Consider the following 23,334-nt stretch of genomic DNA (forward strand, 5'->3'; position numbering starts at 1 on the left):
CACCTCTATTTGGTCTACCAGCAACATCGCTGGAACGCACACAACCCAGCCATACGCCTTTGTGGTTTGAACAAGAACTGCCCCCATTGACTCATCTATTTGAATGCTTGGTCATCAGGGAGTGGCACTGCTTCATAGGGATTAGTAGGTGTGGTCTTGTTAGAGGAAGTATGTCACTGGGGGTGGAGCTTTGAGGTTTCCAAAGCCCAAAAGGCCCCGTGTCACTCTCTCTTCTTACTACCCGTGGATCCAGATGTATTCTTAGCTACTTCTCCAGCGCTGTGTCTGCCATCTTGATGACAATGGATTAAGCCCCTGAAGCTGTAAGCCAGCCCCCAATTAAACGCTTTCCTTTTATAAGAGTTGCCGTGGTCATGCTGTGTCTTCAAAGCAACAGAACACTGACTAAGACAGGAAGTGTGGAAAGGCACAACTGTATCTTAAATCTCTAACTCTGATAGCCTTTTCGAGGCACAAACACAATGCTATCACATGATGCTGAACTTTAAAGGTGAACTCTCCAAGCTCCATCCGGGCTGAGGGCCCGACCCATGTGTCATGATCCCACGGGGCTTAAACTACCCCGAAGATCATAGCCTGTTTTGTAAGGGAGACTCCAGGAGAGCTTAGAAAAACTGGGGTCAAGAAGGGTCATAGATGCTCAGAAGTCAAGGTTCCAAGGGCTATGGATGCAGCAGCTCAGTGTAGAGGGAAGACCAGCATGTTCTAAGGCTCTGGTTCAGTCTTCCATCAGGTGAAAAATGGGGAGAAAAGTCACAGTTCCCTGAGATACTTTCATTGGGCTTCTCTTTTGATTGACAGGAAGACAGATACTGCTCAAGAACTTAGTGATTCTTCTGATCCTTTGGTGACAGAGCTGTGCTTAGAAGGTCAGGCTCTGTTCTCAACCATGGCAGAAGAAAACAAGCAGATATGCTGTTGTTCTAGCAGGCATTTCTCTCTCTCTCTCTCTCTCTCTCTCTCTCTCTCTCTCTCTCCTTTTTATGAGACAGGGTTTCTCTGTGTAGCCCTGGCTATCCTGAAACTAGCTCTACATGTCAGGCTAACCTCAAATTCAGAGACCCACCTCCCTCTGCTTCCCAAGTGCTGGGATTAAGGACGTGTGACTCCACACCCGGATTCTTTTTTTCTCTGATTCTTAAAATTACGTTTGTTTATTTCTGTTTGTGGTCAGAGAGGAGTAAATAAGCTATGGATTGTGAGTGGAGGTCAGAGGACAACTTGCCGGAGTCAGTTCTGTCCTTCCACTATGTGGACTACAGACTTAGGTGGGTCTGTCTGGGCCACAAGAGCCTTTACATCTCTACAGCAAAACATCTCCACAGCTCAATCACATTTCTCTAGCCCCATGTGTTTTCTTAACAATTCACCCAGATTTATCAACCTATATTATCCTAAATCACCAGTGCTCTTAATGGAACAGAAGTGACTTGTCACAGAGTCCAGAGGACCCTTCCAGAAGATGTTTATTTCTCCATTGGCACCCTGCCACTTGCTCCAGGGCATCTTCCCATCCCTTGGAAAGCAACAGCTCCATTGTGGATGCAAAATTATTTTAGTACCAGGGCCTGGCCCTTGGACCACTTTCCCTCTTCATCTCTCCTCTTAACTTTCTGGCATCTAACTCCTCATCCCGCCCCGATCCTGATGAACCAAGCACACCCTGTATGTAGACAGACCTGCCAGATTCTTACTCCAAGGTTCAGGCCAGCAGCAGTAGCACCTCCCAGAAGCCTTTGGTCCTCCCCTAATGCTTGAAACTCCCCTCCTCCACCCAGCCAGCCCACACGGCATCACATATCCTGGAGACACCACTATCTAGCTCTCACCAAGCCTCAAGGCCGTCAGTCTGCCATCATGGAGGGTGGAGCCCAGGGTCATGCTGAGTGGCGTGTATGGCCCTGGGCACTAGCCCACTTACTGGCTTGGGGAGGGACTCCGGAGGTAGCGGGCCTGCACGGCTCTCACATCGGCTTCTTCCTCCTCGTTTGGAACTACCTGCTCCTCCTCTGGGTCTCCACCGGTCGCCATGACAGCTTCTCTCTGTGTGGCAGGAAAAGGTTGGTTAGGGAATTAGGTTCCGGAGGCTTTGTAGGGGGGAGGGGGTGTGTCACCAATGTCACCTTGGTGGACTGAGAATGGGGAGGGTACTTCATGCTAATATCCCTGTGGGTAAAGGACCCATAGGGACACCTATAACACGGAGCCCAGCTATCGTTAGCAGGGCACCATGAAGTGACACAATATTGAAGAAATGACAACTTGACTCCTTTCATGGATAGTGGCAGGAAAGCAGAGGGAAAGAAGAGGTTTATCTTAACTGTAGTCTGGAGGTTTGTAAAACACAGCAGACTCCCCAGATTAAAAAGGACACTTGAAGGCCCCCTTCCAACTACGCTAATGCGAACACCTTTTGTCTTAGTGGAAGACCCTCTTCTAGTGATATTTATTGACCCTGTGTCAATCAGGGCCTTGGGCTAGGTTGCCATCCCATAGTCTTTTAAGGCACAAGACAGCAGCTGTGGCCGTGGCCTTCCACTCAGGGTAGACTGCCAGTTGAGTCTACTTCCCAGCCCACCGCAGTCGATTTGAGGGGAAGCACACTCACCTTGGGCTAGTGTGGCCACACCAAAGGCCGAGGACCCCCGGGAAATGACCGAAAGCTCTGGCTAGAGAGAGACCAAGCGCTCTCCTTTCTGGAGGGCTTCTTCTCTGAGGGACAGCTGTTAACAAGAAACCTTAGCCAGCCTCTAAATTTAGCCTCTGGCCCCATAGGGTGGCAGCTCTCTGGGAGGAAGGAATGCAGGCTTCACTTAACCCTTTCCCTCCCGGCGAATTCTCAGACACTGATGTTTAGCTCTTAGAGGCCAGCATATGGATGGGAGGGCCTAAGGAAAGCCCATCTCCTCCTGCAGGAGGCTGCCCGCTCAAAGCACTTTCCGAAAAGTAAGCCAAATCAGCGCATTTGTAAGAAACAACCTTAACTTTGCCTCATAGCATCTTGGAGAAGCTTAGCAAAGAAAAATACCAGTTATACAGAAGAGGCTGGTCCTCAGATAGACAGGTCTGGGGAGAGCACCATGTTATGAGTAAACAGAGGCCATGGCTTGTGACCAGCCCGATCTTTTAAACAGAAGTGTCCAAGGACTGTACAGTGGGTCAGTTGTACCTTCCCTCTTATCTCTGCCTCAACATTCACGGCCCTGGTAAAATGGCTAGTTGCAACTAGGGGTAACAGAAGAGTTCTGAAAACATCATAAACAGCAAAGAACTCACGACCCCCCTGTATCTCATGACACTCCTGCCACCATCCCTACAGTCCCCAGCAACCCAACAGTTCACCCTCTCCTTCTACATGCCCCAAGACTCTGCATTCTTTTGTCTATCTGTCTCCATATTTCTATTGGTTTCCAGTTTGCCCTTTCCACACTCTGCCGTGACACCTTCATCCATACATCTCTCCATCTGTCTCCACGTTTGCAAATACTTGCTAATGCAAGACTCCAATGCACCAAGCCCTGTAGTTGACTATGTTAGTTAGACACATAGCTCAACGTAACCTTTCTTCCCAGCTCCCAGCTCGATGGAACAATGCCCAGTGTAGTACCATCAGACGCTGGCTGAATGAATGACTGAGCTCACAGTTTATTAGGAGGCCTGAGACACACAGACTAAATATAACTGAAGTGTAAGACAGAGTGTGGTTCTGGCCCTGGAAGAAACTCAGAATGCTGCACTGAATCACAAGAAGGAGCGGGTGCTTCTGAACTGAGAAGCCAGGGAAGGGAGAAATGATGCATGACCAGGCTTTTAGAGGATACGGTAGATGAAATATAACTGATATAACAGCGGGGAGGAGGTACAGAGAACGCAGCGCACAGTTCTGAGGCAGGGAAGAGTGAGCTGTGGCTGTGAAGAGATGTCAGAGTACAGGCAGAGCAGAGGTTACACACTCCGGAAGATAACTCTTGAAAAGGAGGGGGCGTTGAAGGATAAATCCTACTAAACCTTAAAGGGCAATTTAAGGAGCAGACACAAACATTTGTTCGTTTGCTCTGTTCTGCGGAGTCAGCACCAGGGCCAGAGTAGAGACCCAGCATCAGAAGGCCTGTCTCCGGAGGAGTGATCTGGCAGTGGTCACCCAGAAATGTTGGAACTGAAAAATTATTGGGTACAATAAGAGAGAGCGATACTGTGACTAAGCAAAGTGTAATAAATAGAAAGCAATGACTTTCGTGAGCCGGTTAAGCCCGGTAGCCAGAAAAGGTCACTACAGCTCATTTACACAGGGAATTTCTAATACGAGACAACAGCCGGGAAAACATTTGCCATAATCACTCTAAAAGAGAGATTCGCAAGACTACAAAGAGCCTCTAGAAACCAGTAAGTCCAGGGCCAATAACTTTGTAGAAATGTGAACAAACTAGGAAGAGGCAACATCTAGTGGAATATTATTACCCATTAAACAGAAGTCGGTGGTGCCGTACGTGTGAATGCAGAAAGCTCTAGGGTATTTTATTAAATGAAAAATCTTTAAACGACATAATATTGTTTGTGCATATTCTGTAACGTAAAGAGTATCCTGTAATGCATAGAGCCTAATCAGATAGCTCTCCTGGAGAGCTCTTTCTTTTAGGTGTCCTTGGATGTCCTGGAACTCACTCTGCAGATCAGGCTGGCCTCAAGTCCACAGAGATCTGCCTGCCTCTGCCTCCTCCTGGGATCTACCTTTTGTCTCTTACATTTAAAGGAAACAAACATCTCAATTGTTTTGGGACTGAGGGATTCCCAGGATACAAGACTTCGGAGTTGAAAACTGAAACAGGAGAGCGAAGACATAGTACTGTCTCTTGGTTTCTTGTGTATTTGCTGCTTTCCGGGGCAGAGTACCAACTCTGAGTGCACGAACTCCCAGGGGACCCCCCATGACCATGTCTCTGTCGGAGAAGATGGGGGAGGCAGTGGAGAGAACAATGCTGGCTGGGTCTTAAGGCGGCTCAGCAAATGTGGGCAACACCCTTCTTTTACTAGCTTGGAGCCCTACCTCCGCGACTGTTGCCTTTTTATGACGAGCCAACTACTTCCTGTCAGTTATGAGAGGCCCACACCTACTGACAAGAACAGGACTTTGCACCCCCCCGCTAAAGAGCGGGGAGAAAGCAGGAAGATGGAACAAAGGGGAAGACCCTTGTTGGGGCCTTTGGTAGGGCGGGTGGAGTATGCGCCCTGCCCCATAGGTGAGCTCACCTGCCAGCCATTGACAGGGCGGGGCGTGCGGCCCCAGCCTGGCTTGCGTGATCAGGAGGAGAGCTGCGGGGACTTGAGGCCGAGCCAGACCGGAGGCCGCGTAGCTTTAACCGGTTGGCCCACACCTGTCCGGTGCCAGTTCCAGGCTGGGTTTGGGGCAGAGAAAGGAGCAAGACCATGCCGGGGAAGGTGGGAGCTGCGCTGTGGATGCTCTGTGCAAGTGAGTAAGCCCCTGTCACCGGGGAACGGGTGACAGTGAAGGAGACCCTCAGGTCGCCTGGTCCCAGCGACGATGCGTCCCACTGAGCAAAGCTACACTATTGTTCCGAGGGACCTCTTCCAGGCCTGTTCCTAGATCAAAATGGTTCTTAAACAACCCCCAGCCCAGGGCAGGAACGAGGAAATTGAAGGGTCAGACATTCAGCCGGAGAGACACAGTATTTGACATCAAGGATTGCCCTAAGAAAAAAGGAAAAAAAAAAAATCATCCAGGGTGTGGATCTAGATGCATTCATTATCCAGGGCAGCGGGTTCACTGCCGTTCCTCACGCTGTGGGGACCCCCAGCCATGAAGTTATTATCATTGCTACTTCGCAACTGTGATTTTGCTGCTGTTGTGAATCATAATGTCAATGTTTGTGTTTTCCAAAGATCTTTAAGCCACCCCTATGGCAGGGTCTATCTCCGGAGAGGTCCCAGCCCACATGTTGAGAACCATTGATCTAGGGCTGTTCTAGTCTTCTAGAAAAGACACAAACAGTAAAAGGGTTACACCTATGCCACCTCTAGGGAACCTAGAGAGGGAGAAGCACGCTCAGTATCCAGCATAGAGCAACAACAGGCTGAAAAGCACATTCCCAAGGGCCAATGGTCCCTACCCTGCCCGCCCCGAGCACTGAAGTCTCTGGAGCAGAGATGCTCTCTCAACTCCCCCCAAAACCAGCGATTTGTGGGTTTGTGGCCTAATCAAAACTTAGTGCTAAATAGCAAAGCAGTTGTGTGGAGATGAGGGGGGTAGGTGAGAGTGTCTGGGCACTGAAATCTGTACGGGGGGGGGGGGAGGAGGAGGCTGAGAGGAGCTGAGTGCAGAGGCCCTAGTCCACTGTGCTTGGCCATCAGCTTGCAGCTCAGAAAACCATTGTTGGCTTTCAGGATCCGGGGACCATGGGGAGGAAGTGAGAGCTCAACAGGAAGCTCTCCAGGTCCAAGAAGCCTGGGAAGCAGGGCCCAGGGGTGGAGGGATGGGCTTTGGTTTCACAATCTCTCCAGCACACCCTGGCAAGCCAGGGACCAGCTGGGCCACCACCCAGCAGCACTTCCAGGTCTCTGTGCTACCTCTCCAGTCTCACAAGGTCTGTCTCTTGACCTTGGCCTGGCAGTGAAGGACTACCTACTAGGAAGTAGGGATCAGACCAAGGCTTTGAGGGAGAGTTCAATCAGTCTAGCGGGTTCAAGATCTGTGAGAGGTCCATTTTCCAGAGGCAGACGTCCCCTTGTCATTAGCCTGCATGGCCTGTCCAGTCATTCCTTCATCTACTCAGCTCCTTGCCGGGCACACGGACTGGGCACGTACCCCAGGGGCGGGGAGGCTGGATTCATCAGCCTCAGCCATTAGGTCCAAATGGAGGGTGCTTGCTTGCTTCAGGGGAGGAAGGCTGAAAGGAAATAACCACCTTCCCCCACTTGGTTTAGAAATTCTCTGACCCTCTCCTGAGCCAGGACTTTCCTTCATTCCCTGCATGCGTGTGCACCAATATAAAACCCTGTGCTGTATAGCCTGGCACTAAACCACGTGAGCATAAAAAGAAGTGATATTGGTTTAGGGGAAAACCGAAAACTGAGGGGGGTGGTCACTTGCCCAGCTTAGAATGAGAAATGTCCTTAATTCCGAACTGCCTTGAGCAGGCTGGTGGCCCCCTCCTGGGGTGTGAGGCATGTGACCTCTAGGTGAACCCAGCCAGCAGAACTCGTTGGGAGGGAGGGAGTTTCCTGAAACACAGATAAAGTGTGTCTTCTGCCCTCACCCCTAACCTCTCTCCGTTCTGCCAGTTCTGATCTGAGTCGAACGCCCACCACCTCTTTCCCCTCCAAGGCTCTACCTGCTCTGAGAGCAAGGGTTGGAGGGGTGGGGCAGAGGAAGCCAAGAGCACACAGACTCTGCCAAGTGGTGGAACAGTCATCGCCAATCCCCTGCAACTTCGCAGCGAGGGCTGAAAACCCACCAGGCAGCAGTCTCCGTTGGGCTTCAAGGGAGGGCATTGCTTCCTGCTCTGTGTGAGGGAAGCCTAGGCGGGGACCACAGGGGGCCCCCTTCTTCCCTTCTCTGCCATCATAGATTGTGCTGACGGTTAGCGGCACAGCCCTGAGCTGATGAGGTAGCCCCAGGCTCGCTGGGCTGTGCGGGGAGAGTGACACAGAGCCTGTAAGGTAGCCCTAGGAGCACCAGACTTTGGGGAGGTAGAAGATATTACATAAAGTGACACCTTAAGAGTTTTTTCTGATTTATTTTACATCTATGTATATGGATGTTTCTGCTAGCATGCATGTATGTGTGCCACATACACGCCCTCTGGATCGCCTGGCAATGGGGCTGTGGATGGCTGTGAGCCAGCACGTGAATGCTGGGAATCTAACTTGGGTCTTCTTCAAGATCAAGTGACCTTAAGCTCTGAGCCATCTACCCAGGCCCAGAATGTTTTTAACAACTGGAACAATGACTCAGAGGGTCAGAGTGCCTTCACTCTTGCTTTGAAGGCAAGAGGACCTGAGTTCAATCCTTAGCACCCTCATAAAAAAAAAAAAAAAAAGATGAGAAGGCTGCACATGCCTAGAACCCCAGTACTGAGGCGCGGAGGGAGACAGGAAGATCCCCAAGCTTGACGCACAGCTAGCCTGGCTGAGACGGTGCTCCTTGGAATCAGTAAGGAACCCTGTCTCAAAAGAGTGAAGTCAAGAGTGATGGGGGTGGGGGAGGACATTCAACACCCTCTTCTGGCCTCTACACGGACAGGTACCTCTGTGTAACACACACACACACACACACACACACACACACACACACACGACAAAAGTTGGCTTGCTTTTGTTATCAAAGTAGATGTTTTTAAATAGCGTAACTGACAAAATACACTTTCTCTTCAGGGGATGCCCCTCCCCATCTTGATACTATCACAAATGAGGACCTCTTTTGTCTGACTGTAGCACTGGCAAATTACCTCACCTGGTGAAACCTCAGTGTCGTAGTCTGTAAAACACAGAGGCTAATTTACAATGCATCAAATGCCCACTGTACCTGCCATGGGGTTTGTACAAGCAAAGGCCTTAGAACTGAGCCCTGCCTGGATGCACCCAGTGGATACTGGCATCACTGTGGCTATTATTAGAGTGAGCAAATACTGGCACCAGAAGCCAACAAGACGCCAGTGAGCCATCTTCTAACAGCCCTGATCTGGCCAAAACGAGCCAAGAAATGATTCAGAAGTCTCTGTGGACAAGTCCCAAGTTCTCACCCAAACAGCCAACATGCACCTGGCGATCCCCAAAGGCTGCTAGAAAAACCTTCCACTTTGTGCGCAAAATCAGCCTCTTCCAGCCCAGAAAAATTTTCAGCCACCAGATCCCCTGAAAACTGAAGAAATGTGTAAAAAAAAATTCCACCAGGAAAGCTCCGGAGGGAGAGCTTGCTGATCAGTTCTGCTGGGAGCCAAGACTTGACAACATAAAAACACATGCACACACACACACACACACACACAGACACTGACATACATAGATACACACACACAGACAGACTCAGAGACACACAACACACACACATACACACTGACATACAGAGACAGAAACACACAGACACACATAGCCACAAACTCATACACATGTACACATACTGACACATAGACATAGACAAACACACGCACATACAAAAATACACACTCATACAGATACACCCCATACAGACACACATACAAATGCATCCCACACAAACACACAGAGACCTCACACAGGCACACACGCACCACCACGCACGCATACATAAACCACACACATAGACACACACATAGACACACAGACACACTGACAGACAGACACACCTTCCTAAAAGTACAGGGAATTTCTTTGTTACTTCTATGCTAAATTATAAAAATAATAATTTTTCATAGAGAAATAAAGGAATCTATCATTGCAGAGTGTCATACCAGACCAGACGAGAAAAAAATGTTTTATTTTATTTTTCTCTCCTCTGACATTAAAAGGTTTCAATAACCCCCTGGGTGCTGAGCTACACAGGGATTATAGGAAGTCTGTTTTTTAAGCTGCTGGGCCATTGAATCTGTTCTCCATGTTAGCATCTTTTGGGGCCATCATCATCAGAGATGCAGTCCCCAGCAGGGCGAGTGTTCCCAAAAGTGCTGCTGTCCGCTTTGCCACTCAGCAGTGCCACGTTCCCAAGGGCTTCACAGGCTGGGGACCCCCAGCTGTCTGCTCTGCTGGAGCCCAGAGTCTAACTAAGCTCTGTGCAGTTCCCTGGCCCAGGCTGGGCAGTGGGAGGGCACAGCCTCAGGCATGAATGTCTAAGAACAGTCACAGCAGAGAATGCCCTTCTTGTGTCAGGCAACTCCTGACCTCAAGAAGATACACTTGGGCTTGAGCCAGGATGGCACAAGCGCAAGGCTGGAACCCATCCCCCATCTGCTCAAGCCCTGGGTCTCATCCTCAATCCCACCGGATGCCTGGGCAGTACCTGTGGGCACAAGGTGGAAGTCGTGCTTACACATGAAGTGCGCTGCTGTCTGTCAGAGATGCAGTTGGAATTACAACGTCCCAACGCCCCAGAAGGGAAAAGATGTGAGGGACAGCCAGCCTAAGAGGGATGTGTTTCCGAGGTGGAGCGTGTGGCAGGGGAGTGGCCATCAGCTCTGGCTCATTTGTATCCACCAGGTTCTGAATCAGAATCCAGACAAACAGGCTGTGGGCATCTCCAATTGCTGAAAAAGCCCCCACGTGGATGTCTGTATGATCTGAGATGCAGCCCGGGTTTACAGTTACACACTTTAGCGTGAGGAATACATTTCATGATCAAGGGCCCTGGCGCTCTGAGTGTGAATTTACCCTCAGCTCTTCATCGTCTGGCATCATCCCTTAGAGTTGCCGGCCAGCCCCTGGCTGGATGTTGTCACTCAGGGAAGCCAGCTGCCTGCACTCTGGCACCCCAGTGCGCACACGGGGTACCTGGGGTCCTAGTAGATGCATTTTGATCTGGAAAGGCAAGGTGGGGTATGAAGCTTTGTGTTTCTAACAAGCTCCCTGGGTGGGGGTTGGGTGGGGAGCTGTTCAGGGACTGTAGTTTGGGAATCGAAAGCCCAGGGCTTCTTGGAACCCACCTGCGATGTTTTCTGTGATGTTGGTCACCAGAAGGCCAGTGAGCCTGGCCCTGTGCATGCCTGTCACCTTACCAGTGTGCTGCCTTGCTAAGCTCTCCCTCTCACCTTCCTAAGAGGGTGTGTTCTGAGCCATGTCCTCCCCCACACTGCCTGGCCCTCTCATGCCTCTCCTGTAGCCTCATTCTCCTCTGCCCCTCTGGTGTCAAAGCCCCTAACTCAGTTCCCCCAGCACCCTCCTGTGAATATGATGCACCCATAGCTCTTCCTCATGCCCAACTGACTCCAAAATGCCAGCCTTCAACCCTACCTCTCTCCAAGCTATAGCCCCACAAGACCAGCAGGCATAGAACTTCCCAACTCGGACATCTCAAACCACTTCCAACTCACAGGCTACAACCAGACTTGGATATGAGCCTTCTAGCCTGAGTGCTCAGTGATCTCTCTGTGTTGATATGTTGACAGTCCATGTGTCCAGGAACAGAAGGCAGAGACCTAGAAGTGATCTGCTACCTCTCCAGTTTACTGCTCACCCAGAATCACAATGCTAAGATTTAGCTTGCTCACAGATCTGGAATCCAGAGGGGTCTTGGTGGGTCCCCGGTGTGCAGCTTTGCTGGGGGGTGGAAGGCCTCTTTTCGTGATGGTACCCTCAGTGGCAGGCAAGCTGGTGCAGGCTCCGTTCCCTGTGGCCTTCTGCAGTGCAGCCTTCTCTTCCTTGAAGATGCAGCGGGAGGCCATGAGCACCTAGAGCCAGGAAGTGGGAGTTCCCAGGGCCCAAAATGGAGCCCACAGCAATTCTGCTGCATTCTGCTAGTCAGGTAGTCAGAGAATCCAAGTCATCAGAGAAGCCAGGAATCCTGTTTCTTTTTGGTGGTGGTGGCTGAGTTTTTCAAACTGGGCCTTGCTGTGTAGCCCAGGCTGACCTGGAACTTCTGATCTCTATGCTTCTGTCTCTCTGTCCCCAAATGCTGGGACCACAGATATGTGCCACCATGCCTGGGGAATAGTTTTCTTTCCTTTTCCTTATCTCCTCCACCCTCCCTCCATTCCTCCCTTCCTTCCTCCTTCCCTTTTTCCTTTTCTTTTTTTTGGGGGGCTTTGTTTTGGTTGTTGCTGCTGCTGGTGGTGTTTGTTTGTTTGTTTTCCGAGACAGAATTTCTCTGTGTAACCTTGGCTGTCCTGGACTCACTTTGTAGGCCAGGCTGGCCTCAAACTCAGAGATCTGCCTGCCTCTGCCTCCCAGAGTGCTGGGATTCCAGGCTTTCCTACCACTACCCTGGCTACCTCTTCCTTTTCTTTTGTGTGGAAGGAGGGCCTTGTGAATTTTGCTAATCAGTGTCCTACCGCTGGTCTACAGCTTCAGCCAAACCTTGACTCTCGATGAGCACCGTTTCAGAGAATCTTGGGACCATTACAACTTGCTGAGTTGATGGCCCCTGCTCTTACCTAAAAGCAAGGCAGCCCTCTGTGCTGATGAGTTTGGCTCTCTTCTATAGCAGTCTCTTCATTTTGCTTGACTTCCTTTGCACACTGTTGTCATGGCCTCTTAGGCTTGGACTCAACTCATGTTTGTGTCAATGGTGTGACCCTAGAGTTGCCTTGTAGGGGGGGGGCATTAGTAGGGTGGCCACAGGTAATCGGGCTGAAAGGGAGCCAAGCAGCGGGTCTGTCCGAAACTGCCCTCACAGACCTCGTGTGCTGTTGTCAGCTGCCTCTTGAGTTGATCTGGAGTGATTGCTCGTGTCCGTGTGTTGGGGCGAGGGCACTTGTTACCATGGTGGTTTCACATTTGTTTTGAGATGACTTATTTATTGCCACTGACTCATCCAGAGGACTGAGCTCTGAGAGAGCAGAACTGTGCCTGTCTCTTCCGCCACCATCTTCCCACCCCTGGCAGGGAGTCTAGAGAACTGCTGGGTGGTGTCAAGGAATACACACCTGCCCTCTTGCCTCTTTCCAGGCAACAAGCCCCGCTCGCCTTCACTGACTCCCCTGCCTCTCCAAGCTTCGCTTTTTTGCGTTTCCTCTGTCCTCTCCAGAACCAACTTGAATCTGTCTAGAGGCCGATGTATGGGAGGGACTAGCTCAAGAGGTGGGCTCCCCGTGCCAATGAAGAGAGGCTTGCTGTGTGTTCCTCCCCACACCAGCGCTTTAGCTGGGGCTCTGCCCCTCCACTCAGGGTAGGGATGCCAGTTTTCAAACGTGTGGTTTATAGACTGACTCACTGGACTTGGAGGTGAAGGCAGTGGCTCTGAAGCTGTCTCACTTTGGAAGTGCTCAGCTTTGTCCCCTTCAGCGCCACTTCCCCAGGTCCCACTATCCTCAGAGCTGCCCTCTGCCCAGGGCACCAGTGACGACCCTGGAAACCCGCCTCCACTTCCTCTACTTTCTTCACCGATGAGTCAGGCATGCCACAGACATCTGACATGGGCAGACGCAGGCATGACCTTCGACAGACACTTCCGGTTGGGACGGTCCCCCGGTCCGTTGGAGGAGAGGTGCTAACTGTGGAGTGGTGCTCCGGAGCTCCGCTGCCCTTCGCTCACCCCTCTGTGCGGAGGAGACTACAGAAGCCCGGACTCACTGTGTGAGCCAAGCTCTTTGCCACAGTAGTTTGTCTGTGCCGCCCCCACCTCCTCATTTCCACTTGACTTTCAGTTCCAAGAGTGCTGGCCGTTCATAGTCCTAAACTGCCCTTTGACCCCCAAAGTCCAAAGATAAATGGGGGTTTTTCAGGTTCGTTTTCTTTTAGGATTCACGGAGTCCGTGGTCACGTGCGGCTGGGGTGGTGCTGTGTCTGCCATTCCCCTTCCCTCTGCTTCTTTCCTTTATGCGAATAGCATCCCTCGAGGGCTAGATCCAATTTCACCTCCTCTGTAAGCTTTCCCATTAAAATCCTTTTCCTGACTCTCCTCTCTCCCCTCTCCCATCTCTCTCTCTCATACTTACTCTTAATGCTCTATCAGGCCCCGTTGGCGTACTGGTTGACAGTGACATCTACCTGCTTCATGTCAGGGATTGTGCCATAAGCCACTCCATCAACAAGGTCCTAATCAGTACGCAGCTCTGTGCAGACCTCGTGGGTGCCGAGTCAGCCAGTGTCACCTACTAGAATAGTCTGAAACACAGAGTCTGCTCAGAGGACACCATCTGGCAGAAGAAGGCGCCTACACACAGAGACCCGTGTCTACACGTGGCTGACAGTCAGGAAAGTGCAGCAGTAAGGGCCGGTTGTGCTACTGGGGCCTGCAGAGAAATGGGCTACGAACAAACGCTGTGAGTTCTGTAGGACCTGGCACTGGGCTAGGATTTTAGAGGAACGTTATTAAGTTGACCTGAATTTATAAGTTCCTAAAGATCTATGTTGGTCCAACATTCAACAGGTGTGGATAGAGTTCTAAAAAACCCTCCCCATGGCTTCTCTGGTCTTTGTCACCAGCTGAGCACACTAGCGGCTCTATCTAATAGGATTGACAAACCCACCTGTCTGTGGGGACTGGCTCCTTTACCCTTAGACACCTGCTCATTCTCCTCACTAGAGTGCGTCTGCTTGGGCTGGCTGGGTCCCTTCTGGCCTTCAGCATCTCCTTCCTAAGCAAGAATGTGCGGTGTGTCTGAGCAAATGGATTTTTCTAAGTGGCCACGGTCCCGCCAGTTTCCCCAGGGCTCCCATAATGTGCTGTGTGCGCCTTGGGCAGCCAGCTCCATCAAGCTTTTCATTATCTTCCTGGGATGTATTACTTTCTCTTTAGCTCTCAGGAGACAGCTTGTTATCTTCTTAACAAACCTTAATTATTTACAGGCAATCATTGAGGCCTCGAGCTGGGTCCTCACACCCTAGCTCCACAGGGGGCGTAAGTGATCTCTCTAGTTTCCGCTTATGGCATCTTCCTGGCTGGGCTTCCCTTCTTTGGGGAGGGGGCATGCTCACTGGGTCCTTCATTTTATATTCAGGCAGTTTCTTTGCCTTTTCCTAGACATATACCTTTTCTATTTGTATCTAAAAAAAAAAAAAAAAAAAAAAAAAAAAAAAAAAAAAAAAACAAACCTGAACGGTAGCATGAATTTCGAGTCGTGCGTTATTATTTTGCAGTGCCAGGGATCCTAGTCACGGCTTTATGTGTGGTAGGCAAGCTCTTCCACCGAGGTGCGTCTCTTCCACCGAGGTCCTATTTGGAGACAGTTTCTAGCAACACAGGGATAGGTCCTTCCACCTGTGTCTTGAGTTACAGACCCACCCTTCTCATGGGAAAGCTATCTATGGCTTATATGCTGCTGTCAAAGAACACTTCCGTGGGAACTTTGGCTGTGCCGTGGGGGCCTTTGCTGAGCCCCGGGGATCTGAAGTGATGACAGTCCCAGAAAATGGAGAATTCTTAACAGCTCCTGCTTTTTATCTGGGTAAAGGATATGAGCTCCACTGGCTGGCCCTCGTGAGAACCAGCAGGAGGATTCTTATGAACCCCCCCTTGAAGATAAAAATACCTTTTTTTTCCCCTGTCAGCTTGGATGTCCCCAGGGGTTAACACATCCATGTGTTATTAGTTCTACCATCTTACAACAGCTGTGTTAGTCAGCTTCTGTCACCATAACAAAATATCTGGGAAAAAAAATCTACTTAAAAGGGGGAAAGATTTATTTTGGCTCAAGGTGTTTAGTGCCTGGCTGAGGATCCATTGCCTTGGGCTCAGCATGAGGTGGAGTATCACCGTGGGTGCTCACAGGAGAGCAAAGCAGCTGACCTCATGGTAGATGACAGGAGAGGGAAAGGGAGGAAAGAAGCAAGGAAGAGGGGGACACAGGACAAAAGGGACAGCTCAAGTCTCTAGGAACACGGCCTCAAGGACGCAATATCCTACCATCTAGTCCATCAAAGTGTGGCCCTATCAATGAAGTGACCAGTCCATCCATGAGGTCACAACCCTCATGAGCCAATACCTTCCTCCAGGCCCCACTGCTGCACATGGCCGCACTGGAGACCAAGCTTTCAATACACAAGCGTTTGGGGGGACGTTTCAAATCTGACCCATTACAGTAACTCCCTGTATCACAGAGGTGCTCTCGTTGAGCTATGGCGAGGGGAAAAGGCAAGTGGGAGATTGAGGAGGGAAGAAAGGCAACTTCTGGAGGCAGGCACTGGTGAGCAGCCACGCTTCATGGGAAGGGTGGGCCCTTGGCAACTGAAAGGGTGAAATTAATGTCAAGGAGGGGGTTGGAAGCTTCTAGAAATGACTTCTTTCCCAGTTTTCTAGTCAAGGGTTGGTACCTCACCTGCCCTTTTTTGTTTCATCCCCTGAGTGGGGTTGCAAAGACCCACAGAAATGAAGGACCAAAGAATTAATAAGCATAAGGTCAACAGGAAGGAGAGAAAGGGGCAGGGTTTATCAAATTATGACAAAGCCCAGGCAGGTGGTTTATTGCTGATTATGTCAGAATGGGAGGACATTAACTGTATCAGCAGAAAGTACTGAAGCTGATTATGGTGGATTCTCACAACGGCATAAAGTTCTGAAGCCCAGGGGAGCATTGCACCCAGAATTATGAAAAAGGTTAGCCTCCCCCAGAGCACAGTCTTTCAAAACCCTTCTCAGACTTACAGCTAACATCCAAATCGTGCTGTGAGTCAAAGGGTTTATGTTTTAAAATTCTTTATGAGCCTTCCCTCATTTCTCTCTCTCCCTTCATAAATCTATTAACATGCAATGATTTTAACTCACTGTTAAGATGATTGCTAAAATTGATCTACTCTTCAGCTTCAATCACTAGCGATTACTCCTGTCTTCTGTCGGTTAACCCGTGGTGGTGGGTGGTTGGCTCCTGTGATTAACTTCTAAGGAAGATGCATCTCAACAGCAGACTATGAGCTAGCGAGGCACACGTGGTCCACTGAGGAAAAGGCATAGAGCAGCAGCTGTCGCTTATGGAGCACCGATTATGAGTTGGAACGGCTAAACAAAGGGCACGTTTCTTGTCGCTCAGCGCTCACACTGTGTGCTTTTCAAGCGAAGGCTCCGGCATAGGCGGCTTCAGTAAACTGCTCCGTATTGCATACCGGGTAGATGCAGGAATTCTAACCGAGGTGTCCTAGCTCTGGGAGCCGTGCATTTAAGTTGCTGCTTCCTAGAATGGACACAGAGAGTTGTGTTGTGAGAACCGAGAGGTGAACTAGTGGAAATAATCAAGGAGGTGTTTCTGAGTTTAATAAAAGGGAAGGGTGGGAGAGCAAAGGTGAGGGAAGAAGGAACGTTGTGTTTTGCTGAGGTGGCGATGGGCAGAGTCCCCGATCTAGCCCAGTTGTCCTGTTCTGAGGGACAGGCCTGACCTCTGACAAGGATGTGAAAGAGCTTAGAGCTATAGGGCATTCCCAACAGCAGCTTTGGCTTCCAAACACAGTCTAAGCCTGGTTCTTCTCCTACATAAAACTCAAGTTCGTTTCTCTTCTGCTGGAAAATAGTCTCCCTGGAGTCTGACCAAAAGGATTGTACGGAGGCGAAGAGATGACTCAGCACTCAACACTCAGCTGTTCTCCCTCAGGACTTGAGTTCAATTTCTACCATTCACGTAGGGTCGCTCACAACGGCCTGTAACTCCAGCTCCAGGGAAGCCAACAGCTCTTCCAGCACCTGTGGGCATGCATCCCCAGGCACAACACTCTTGTCACACAAGCACAGAACGAAGTGCATGTATGAGTCTAGTCTATGTCCGTAATCGCTGCCCTAGTAGGAAGGTGGCCTCACGCATTTTTATCTTACTTCCCAAAAAGGAAGTGTGTCCCGGTTCACATGGTAGACAGGTGTTACATCCTTGACCGTGGACTGAAGAAAGGACGTAAGAGTTTCATTTATAAGGGAAAGGGTGAAGAAGACAGACTCGGTTGGCAGCCAGTGCCAACAGCATCCCTGCCATCTCTTTCCCAGTAGGCAATGTGACCATTTTGCCCTGACAGTTTTGGGTAGACACAAAGGACATGCCTGACATTTGTCAACTACATATACGTGGAAAAAAATTGTTTAACTCCTCTGAGCTACATATTAAGGCATGTGAAGACTGAACTTCAGTTTTGTCATCTGAAAGCTAGGGTTAACATCAGAGAGAATATAAAAGTAAATGAAAAATACCTGTAAAATATTCTTTTATCTGTGCCATTGCGTTGCAGTTAATGTAACACAGGACTGATAGGAATTGGAAATTATGTATTGGCTCGTTCTCCTTTCCCCAACTGTTGGCTTACTGTCTTGTTCCTTAGTCATGAGCGAGCGGGAAACTGGATATGGATGGAATGACTGAACGAGTCGGTTCTCTTTGCTTTGGTGGTGATGAGGCATAGTGAGCTACCGGACTCTGTCAATGGCAGCAGTTGTAACATGCAGCTCGTGTATAAGACAGAAAGAATCATTATTCAGACCACGGAGAGGCCCGAGAGTGGTCACCTCGAATACAAGGCTCCAGGGAAATGGGTCCAGGCAAGAGGTGAGGTGGAGAGCAACGGCAGTTGCCATGATTACCACTATGTATATACTCATGCTCTGAACAGGATGTAGAGCTGCAGCTGGAGCCTGGTAGGTAGAGTCAGAGGCCCCTTCCAGCAAACAGCCTTCTGGTGGATGATAACCTGCTAGTATCGACAACAGATGAAGGTGGAGGACAGACCTCTGGTGACACAGAGGAGCATTTGGTGGGCCGTGGCTTTGTGGTAGACAGGCCAGGAGCAGGCTTCAGATGCCCAGGAAGACAGTGTTTGAATGACTTCTCAGTGGCGTCCTCTGCCCCAATTATGTCAGAAATTTAAAAATGCCAAGGAGAAGGAGGAGGCTGGCTTTCAGAAGCATATTTTTTTTTCATCCTTTTCCCCAGCACTTATGTCTCTGACTTCACAAAGCAGCCCCAGGACCTCTCATCGTCCAGCTCCCTTGTTGGGCTGTGACCTCTCTGTAGAGACAGTTGGCCCTCACTTCAAATACAGCACTTTGAGTGAGAACTGCACACCAAAGTATGAAAAGCTCCATTTCCCCGGAGGTGTTTGCTTTTTTTCAAGAAAATCTTGTGTTCTTGTTTTATTTCTGTTATGCTCTAATCAGAAGCTGTCAAAAAGCAACTGAAGAGACGGTCTACTTGGCTTTATAATACCAAGTTACAGTCCCCCCTTTTGGAGAAGTCAAGGCAGGACTACTGTGTTCTTGCTTGCTCGCACAGCTCGCTGCCCCCGCTGTTATACAATGCAGGCCCCCCCCCCCCCCGCCAGCCTAGGGAATGGTGCTGTTCACAGTGGGCCTGGTCTTTCTACCTCAATGAACAACTGAGACAGTTCCTCACAGAATGACGACAGTCAAAATGGATCTAAATAATTTCTCAGTGACGACTCTCCCCCAGTGAGTCTAGGTTTCGTCAAGCTGACGGTTAAAACTAACCATCACGCCTTGATAGCCTGACTGAGACCAAGCGTTCACAGCGGTGTCTTCAGAGCTAGGCAATGGAGGGCCGTCTTTAACAGGATGTTTTTCCTTTCTTATGGCACAACCTCATCCCAGGAACTCTCAGAGGAAACTGTTTCCCTCAGGCCTACCAACCCACCTGTGCCTTTGGTCTATCTGGTCAAGTAGAAGGGTGGCGTGGGGTCCTTTCTAAGGTCTTTTCACTCATTATTTTTGATAAACAGCCTCAAAATATTTTAAAATCATCAAATATGCTGTTTCCCCCTCACAACACAAGCCTGTCTTGTTCTTGTTTGTTTGGTTTGGTTTGGTTTTTGGAGAGTTTCTCTTTGTAGCCCAGGTTGTCCTGGGCTCGCTTTGTAGACCAGGTTGGACTTGAACTCACAGCAATCCACCTGCCTCTGCCTCTGCCTCCCTGAGTGCTGGGATTAAAGGCATGCACCACCATGCCCAGCTCCTATACTGTTCTGAATGCTTATTTTAGCTCTAATGAGCTCTTCTCCTTTCCAGAAAAGCTGTCCGCTTACTCTTGTCCCATTTGCTCTTAAACTTCATCCATTTACCCTCCATCCTCATCTCCACTCCATCCGCTCACACCAAGCTCATTTTCACATTGCTACATCCAGCTGTCAGTCTCCAGGTCCTGAGCTCTCTGTATAAACAGATCTTTGGCACTTGAGCAACTGACCCCTTGTCTTAGTCAGTGTTCTACTGCTGTAGGGAGACATCGCTACCAAGGCAAATCTTCATAAAAAGAAAACATTTCACATCGTGGCTGGGTGCATGGCGTCCTGGCATCGTGTGGGCAGGCCCTGGAGCAATTGCTGAGAGCTACATCCGAATCCATAGGCAAAGAGAGGGATAGGGGAGAGAGATTTTCTCCTTGGCCTTTGAGAAACTATCTCCTGATTTTCTTCTTAGCTTCTGTGTGTGTGTGTGTGTGTGTGTTGAGCTGTTCACCAAGTATTAGCCAGGTCCCCAGAGTGGCAACTGAAAAGGACTGGGCAAAACATATTCTGTCACATAAGTTAGCTTGGGAGCCATGGATTGTCCTTACACCATAGTTAAAGACCACCCAGATTCGAAAGGAGAGACTCACAATGGAGGAAGGGCACCACCACGAAGGAAGGAGAGTGTGTGTGGGGGGAACAGTGGTCTTGTTTTGTTTCGTTTTGTTCTTAACGTTTTTTCCTGATAAAGAAAAGGCTCCGAGGAACACTCTCATTTACCTTGAGTTAATCTTGCCCATAAAGTTCTTTATGACACACAGTGCCCCATTAATATCTGCTGATGTACGTAAATACATACATCATGGTCACAGCAAAAAAGTGTTTACGGAGAGCTTTCTGTGCTCGGCACGAAGTAAAACTTTTCATCTCTCCAGTAACTGATGGGAACATTGAAGCTTAGCGGTGTCTACACAACTGACCAGCTGAGATTGAGAGCCAGGCTGCTAGCCACCAAAAGCAGGCAATTTCCTCAGGACACTTCAGGATAGGGACACGCCAGACCCAGGTACTTGACATCCTTCCTGACCTCATCTTGGGGACAGCTGCTAGCATGCCCTGAACCAAGGCTGCTGCTGTAGCGGCTTTCCTAGGGGCCACAGAACTCTGAGCATTCTCACGGGGGTCTGGAGACGGCGCATGGGTCTGTCTGTGACATTCACTTTCCCCTTTCTTTCCAGTCCTGGTAGCTGCCGACGCTATTACCGTGGAAACCACACAGGACGTTCTCCGGGCTGCTCGAGGGAAGAGTGCCACCCTTCCCTGTACCTACAGCACCAATGTTGCCGACCGAGACGGATTCATTCAGTGGGATAAGCTCCTCAGGAGTCAGACGGTAGGATGAACAGGGAGCATTATGGGACACAACTGAAGTCTGTGATGTTTTGATAGGCACTACCTTAAAACCTTCCTCGCCCCACTTCCTCTTTCCCCTCTACAGGTTGAGGTTCAAACCCAGTGTCTTGTGATCTGATCCTGAGCTCTACCACTGACGCTATGGACTCTATATCTTGTTTTTAAAACATCTTATGAAGATCATATACATGTATACATACATATATATCATTGGTTTGTTTTCCATATTTTGCTGCCATGATAAACATAAAAATTGTTATATATGATATATGTCATATCTGATAGATTGTTAGAAGGGGAACCTACCTGATTAGCACTCACAAGTTTCTGAAACAAACAAACAAACAAACAAATCAGTGAGTGGACCGTCCGTGGTAAATGGCATGTGAACCTACACTTTCTATAGTTACAGCGTTTCATTTGCTGTCCTACCGATTTTCACTTCCGCCCATGACAGTGTCCACCTTTTTCTCAGCATATGCGCAAACTGCCTGACAAACTGGCGACCTGATAAGTGAAAAATGTACCTGGTTTGCTGTGCGATCAAAAGCACCTGTGTTTAATTACAAGAAATGGGGCATCCGTTCAGACCTTTAAGTCAGGCCTCCTTTTAAGATGCTGGCACGAGCCAGAGCGGTGGAGGAGGGAACCTGCACAATCAGAGGTGAAGCCGGAAAGCCCCAGTGTGATTCCACCCCCCACCTCCAACAACATTCTTTTCAAAATAAAATTTCTTTATTCTAATGAATTTACGAACAAAGCCACCACGCTGGCTAGTTTAGAGAAGCTACTCGCCAGTCCCAAACGCCATACGGCCCGGTGAACTTCCGTATAGTCGGAATGGCCATGCAGAAGCCATGGGACTATCAATCACATCTGGGTTTATTCATTATCTTGGTTAGGATTTCTATTGCTTTGATACAACACCATGACCAAAAAGCAACTTGGAGAGAAAAGCTCCCCACCATCTCCCCCCACATCTGGCTTACACTTCTGCACCTCAGTCTATCACCAAAGGAAGTCAGGGTGCTACTCAGAACAGGATCCTGGGGGCAGGATCTGATTCAGTGCCCATGGCTTGCTCAGCCTTCATTCTATTAGCATCCGGGACCACCTACCCAGAGGTGGCACCAACCACGGGGAGGGGCCTTCCCATCTCAAGAAAATGCAAATCCTATGGAGGCATTTTCTCAACTGGGATTCCCTGCTCCCAATGACTCCACCTTGTATTAAGTTGACATAAAAATGACTGGCACACTTATTTACTACAGACAAAACAAAACAAACAAACAAAAACAAAACAACAGCAACAAACCAAAACTATGCTAGAGTTGAAAGTAGGAAAAAAAATAGCTTTGTATCCCCTTGTGTGACTTGTGCGTCACTTTGCCGTCATTCTGCCCTTCTTCACCACCTATTGCTACACTCCTTTGGTCTCCTTTCTGTAGTATGACCTTTAGGGAAATAACTTTTCAGAACATATCTGCCAGACACAATCATCAGGTCCCCAGCCACGCAAAGACAAAGAGGCTTCAGCCTTTTCCCTGACAGGGGATCCCAGGACACCTGTGTCCTGGGTGACAGGACTGACAAGGAAGGACTCAGGCTTATCTTTGTGTACCAGGTGCCCTGACGGGCAGCAGCCGCCGGTCCTGTCTGCTCCCAGGGTGAAAAGAACAAAGTCCTTGCTGCTGTCCTGAGCCTCAGCCTGCCCGCACTGAAGGGCACTGAGCCTCCCCCCAACCCCTCCATGCATCTGGCAAGGCGGGTGTAATGACTATGGCCGACTTCTTCTGAGTGCTGACATACACTCTAAGGTTATTTATTGATCACTGGATATTCTGCTTCCAAAAGGACTTGAGGCAGGCAGCTCCTCCAAGACCAGAAACAAAGGCAGAGTAAAGGATTATTGTCTGTGGGTCCCAGGAAGTAGGGTGGTCACAAAGAGATCCAGGGACAATCCTTTGATGAGAGGATATTATGGGATGGGAAATCCAGGCAGAGCCGGCCAGGGTCGGGGAAAGAGCTGGATATCCATGGACAATTTATTGGGACAGTGTGACTCCCTTTTCCTCCCAAACCACTAGGGATTGGATTTTGCTTTTAGGATATATCTTCTTATGATCTTCTTGAAAAGCCCACAAGGTGAGGGACAGGTCAAAACCGCCATTCGAATGACATGATAATGAAGCTGGGGGCTTTAGCGGCCCTGCCCCTTTATAGGTGTGCATGGGTGACAATGAGCCTTAGTCTCTGACATGGCAGGAAGAACTAACTGTATCTCCCATCTCCCAGGGTGTTTAACCACAATGAGGCATTCTAACAGGAGGCACAACTTCCACAATGCCCAATATCAGGTATCTTTCCTGCTTCCCTGTGCCTAACTCCTTG

General features: G+C 49.5%; 2 protein-coding genes across 2 annotated transcripts in view; one reads left to right on the forward strand and one right to left on the reverse strand.

Annotated features, from left to right (window-relative positions):
- Styxl2 (serine/threonine/tyrosine interacting like 2) overlaps window positions 1-2,764 on the reverse strand; it is a 30,614-nt gene extending 27,850 nt beyond the window's left edge. The window contains 2 exon segments of the mRNA XM_021652186.2: window positions 1,943-2,064; window positions 2,630-2,764. Of these exon segments, the coding sequence (XP_021507861.2) occupies window positions 1,943-2,052 (110 nt within the window). The 5' untranslated portion in view covers window positions 2,053-2,064; window positions 2,630-2,764.
- A 2,491-nt stretch (window positions 2,765-5,255) lies between these two features.
- Window positions 5,256-23,334, forward strand: part of Gpa33 (glycoprotein A33) — a 33,589-nt gene continuing 15,510 nt past the window's right edge. Inside the window, exons 1-2 of the mRNA XM_021652181.2 lie at window positions 5,256-5,488; window positions 20,769-20,923. Coding sequence (XP_021507856.1) covers window positions 5,446-5,488; window positions 20,769-20,923 — 198 coding nt within the window. The 5' untranslated portion in view covers window positions 5,256-5,445. The remainder of the gene's footprint in view (window positions 5,489-20,768; window positions 20,924-23,334) is intronic.

Source organism: Meriones unguiculatus, chromosome 11 (assembly GCF_030254825.1).
Source record: "Meriones unguiculatus strain TT.TT164.6M chromosome 11, Bangor_MerUng_6.1, whole genome shotgun sequence".
NCBI lineage: Eukaryota > Metazoa > Chordata > Mammalia > Rodentia > Muridae > Meriones > Meriones unguiculatus.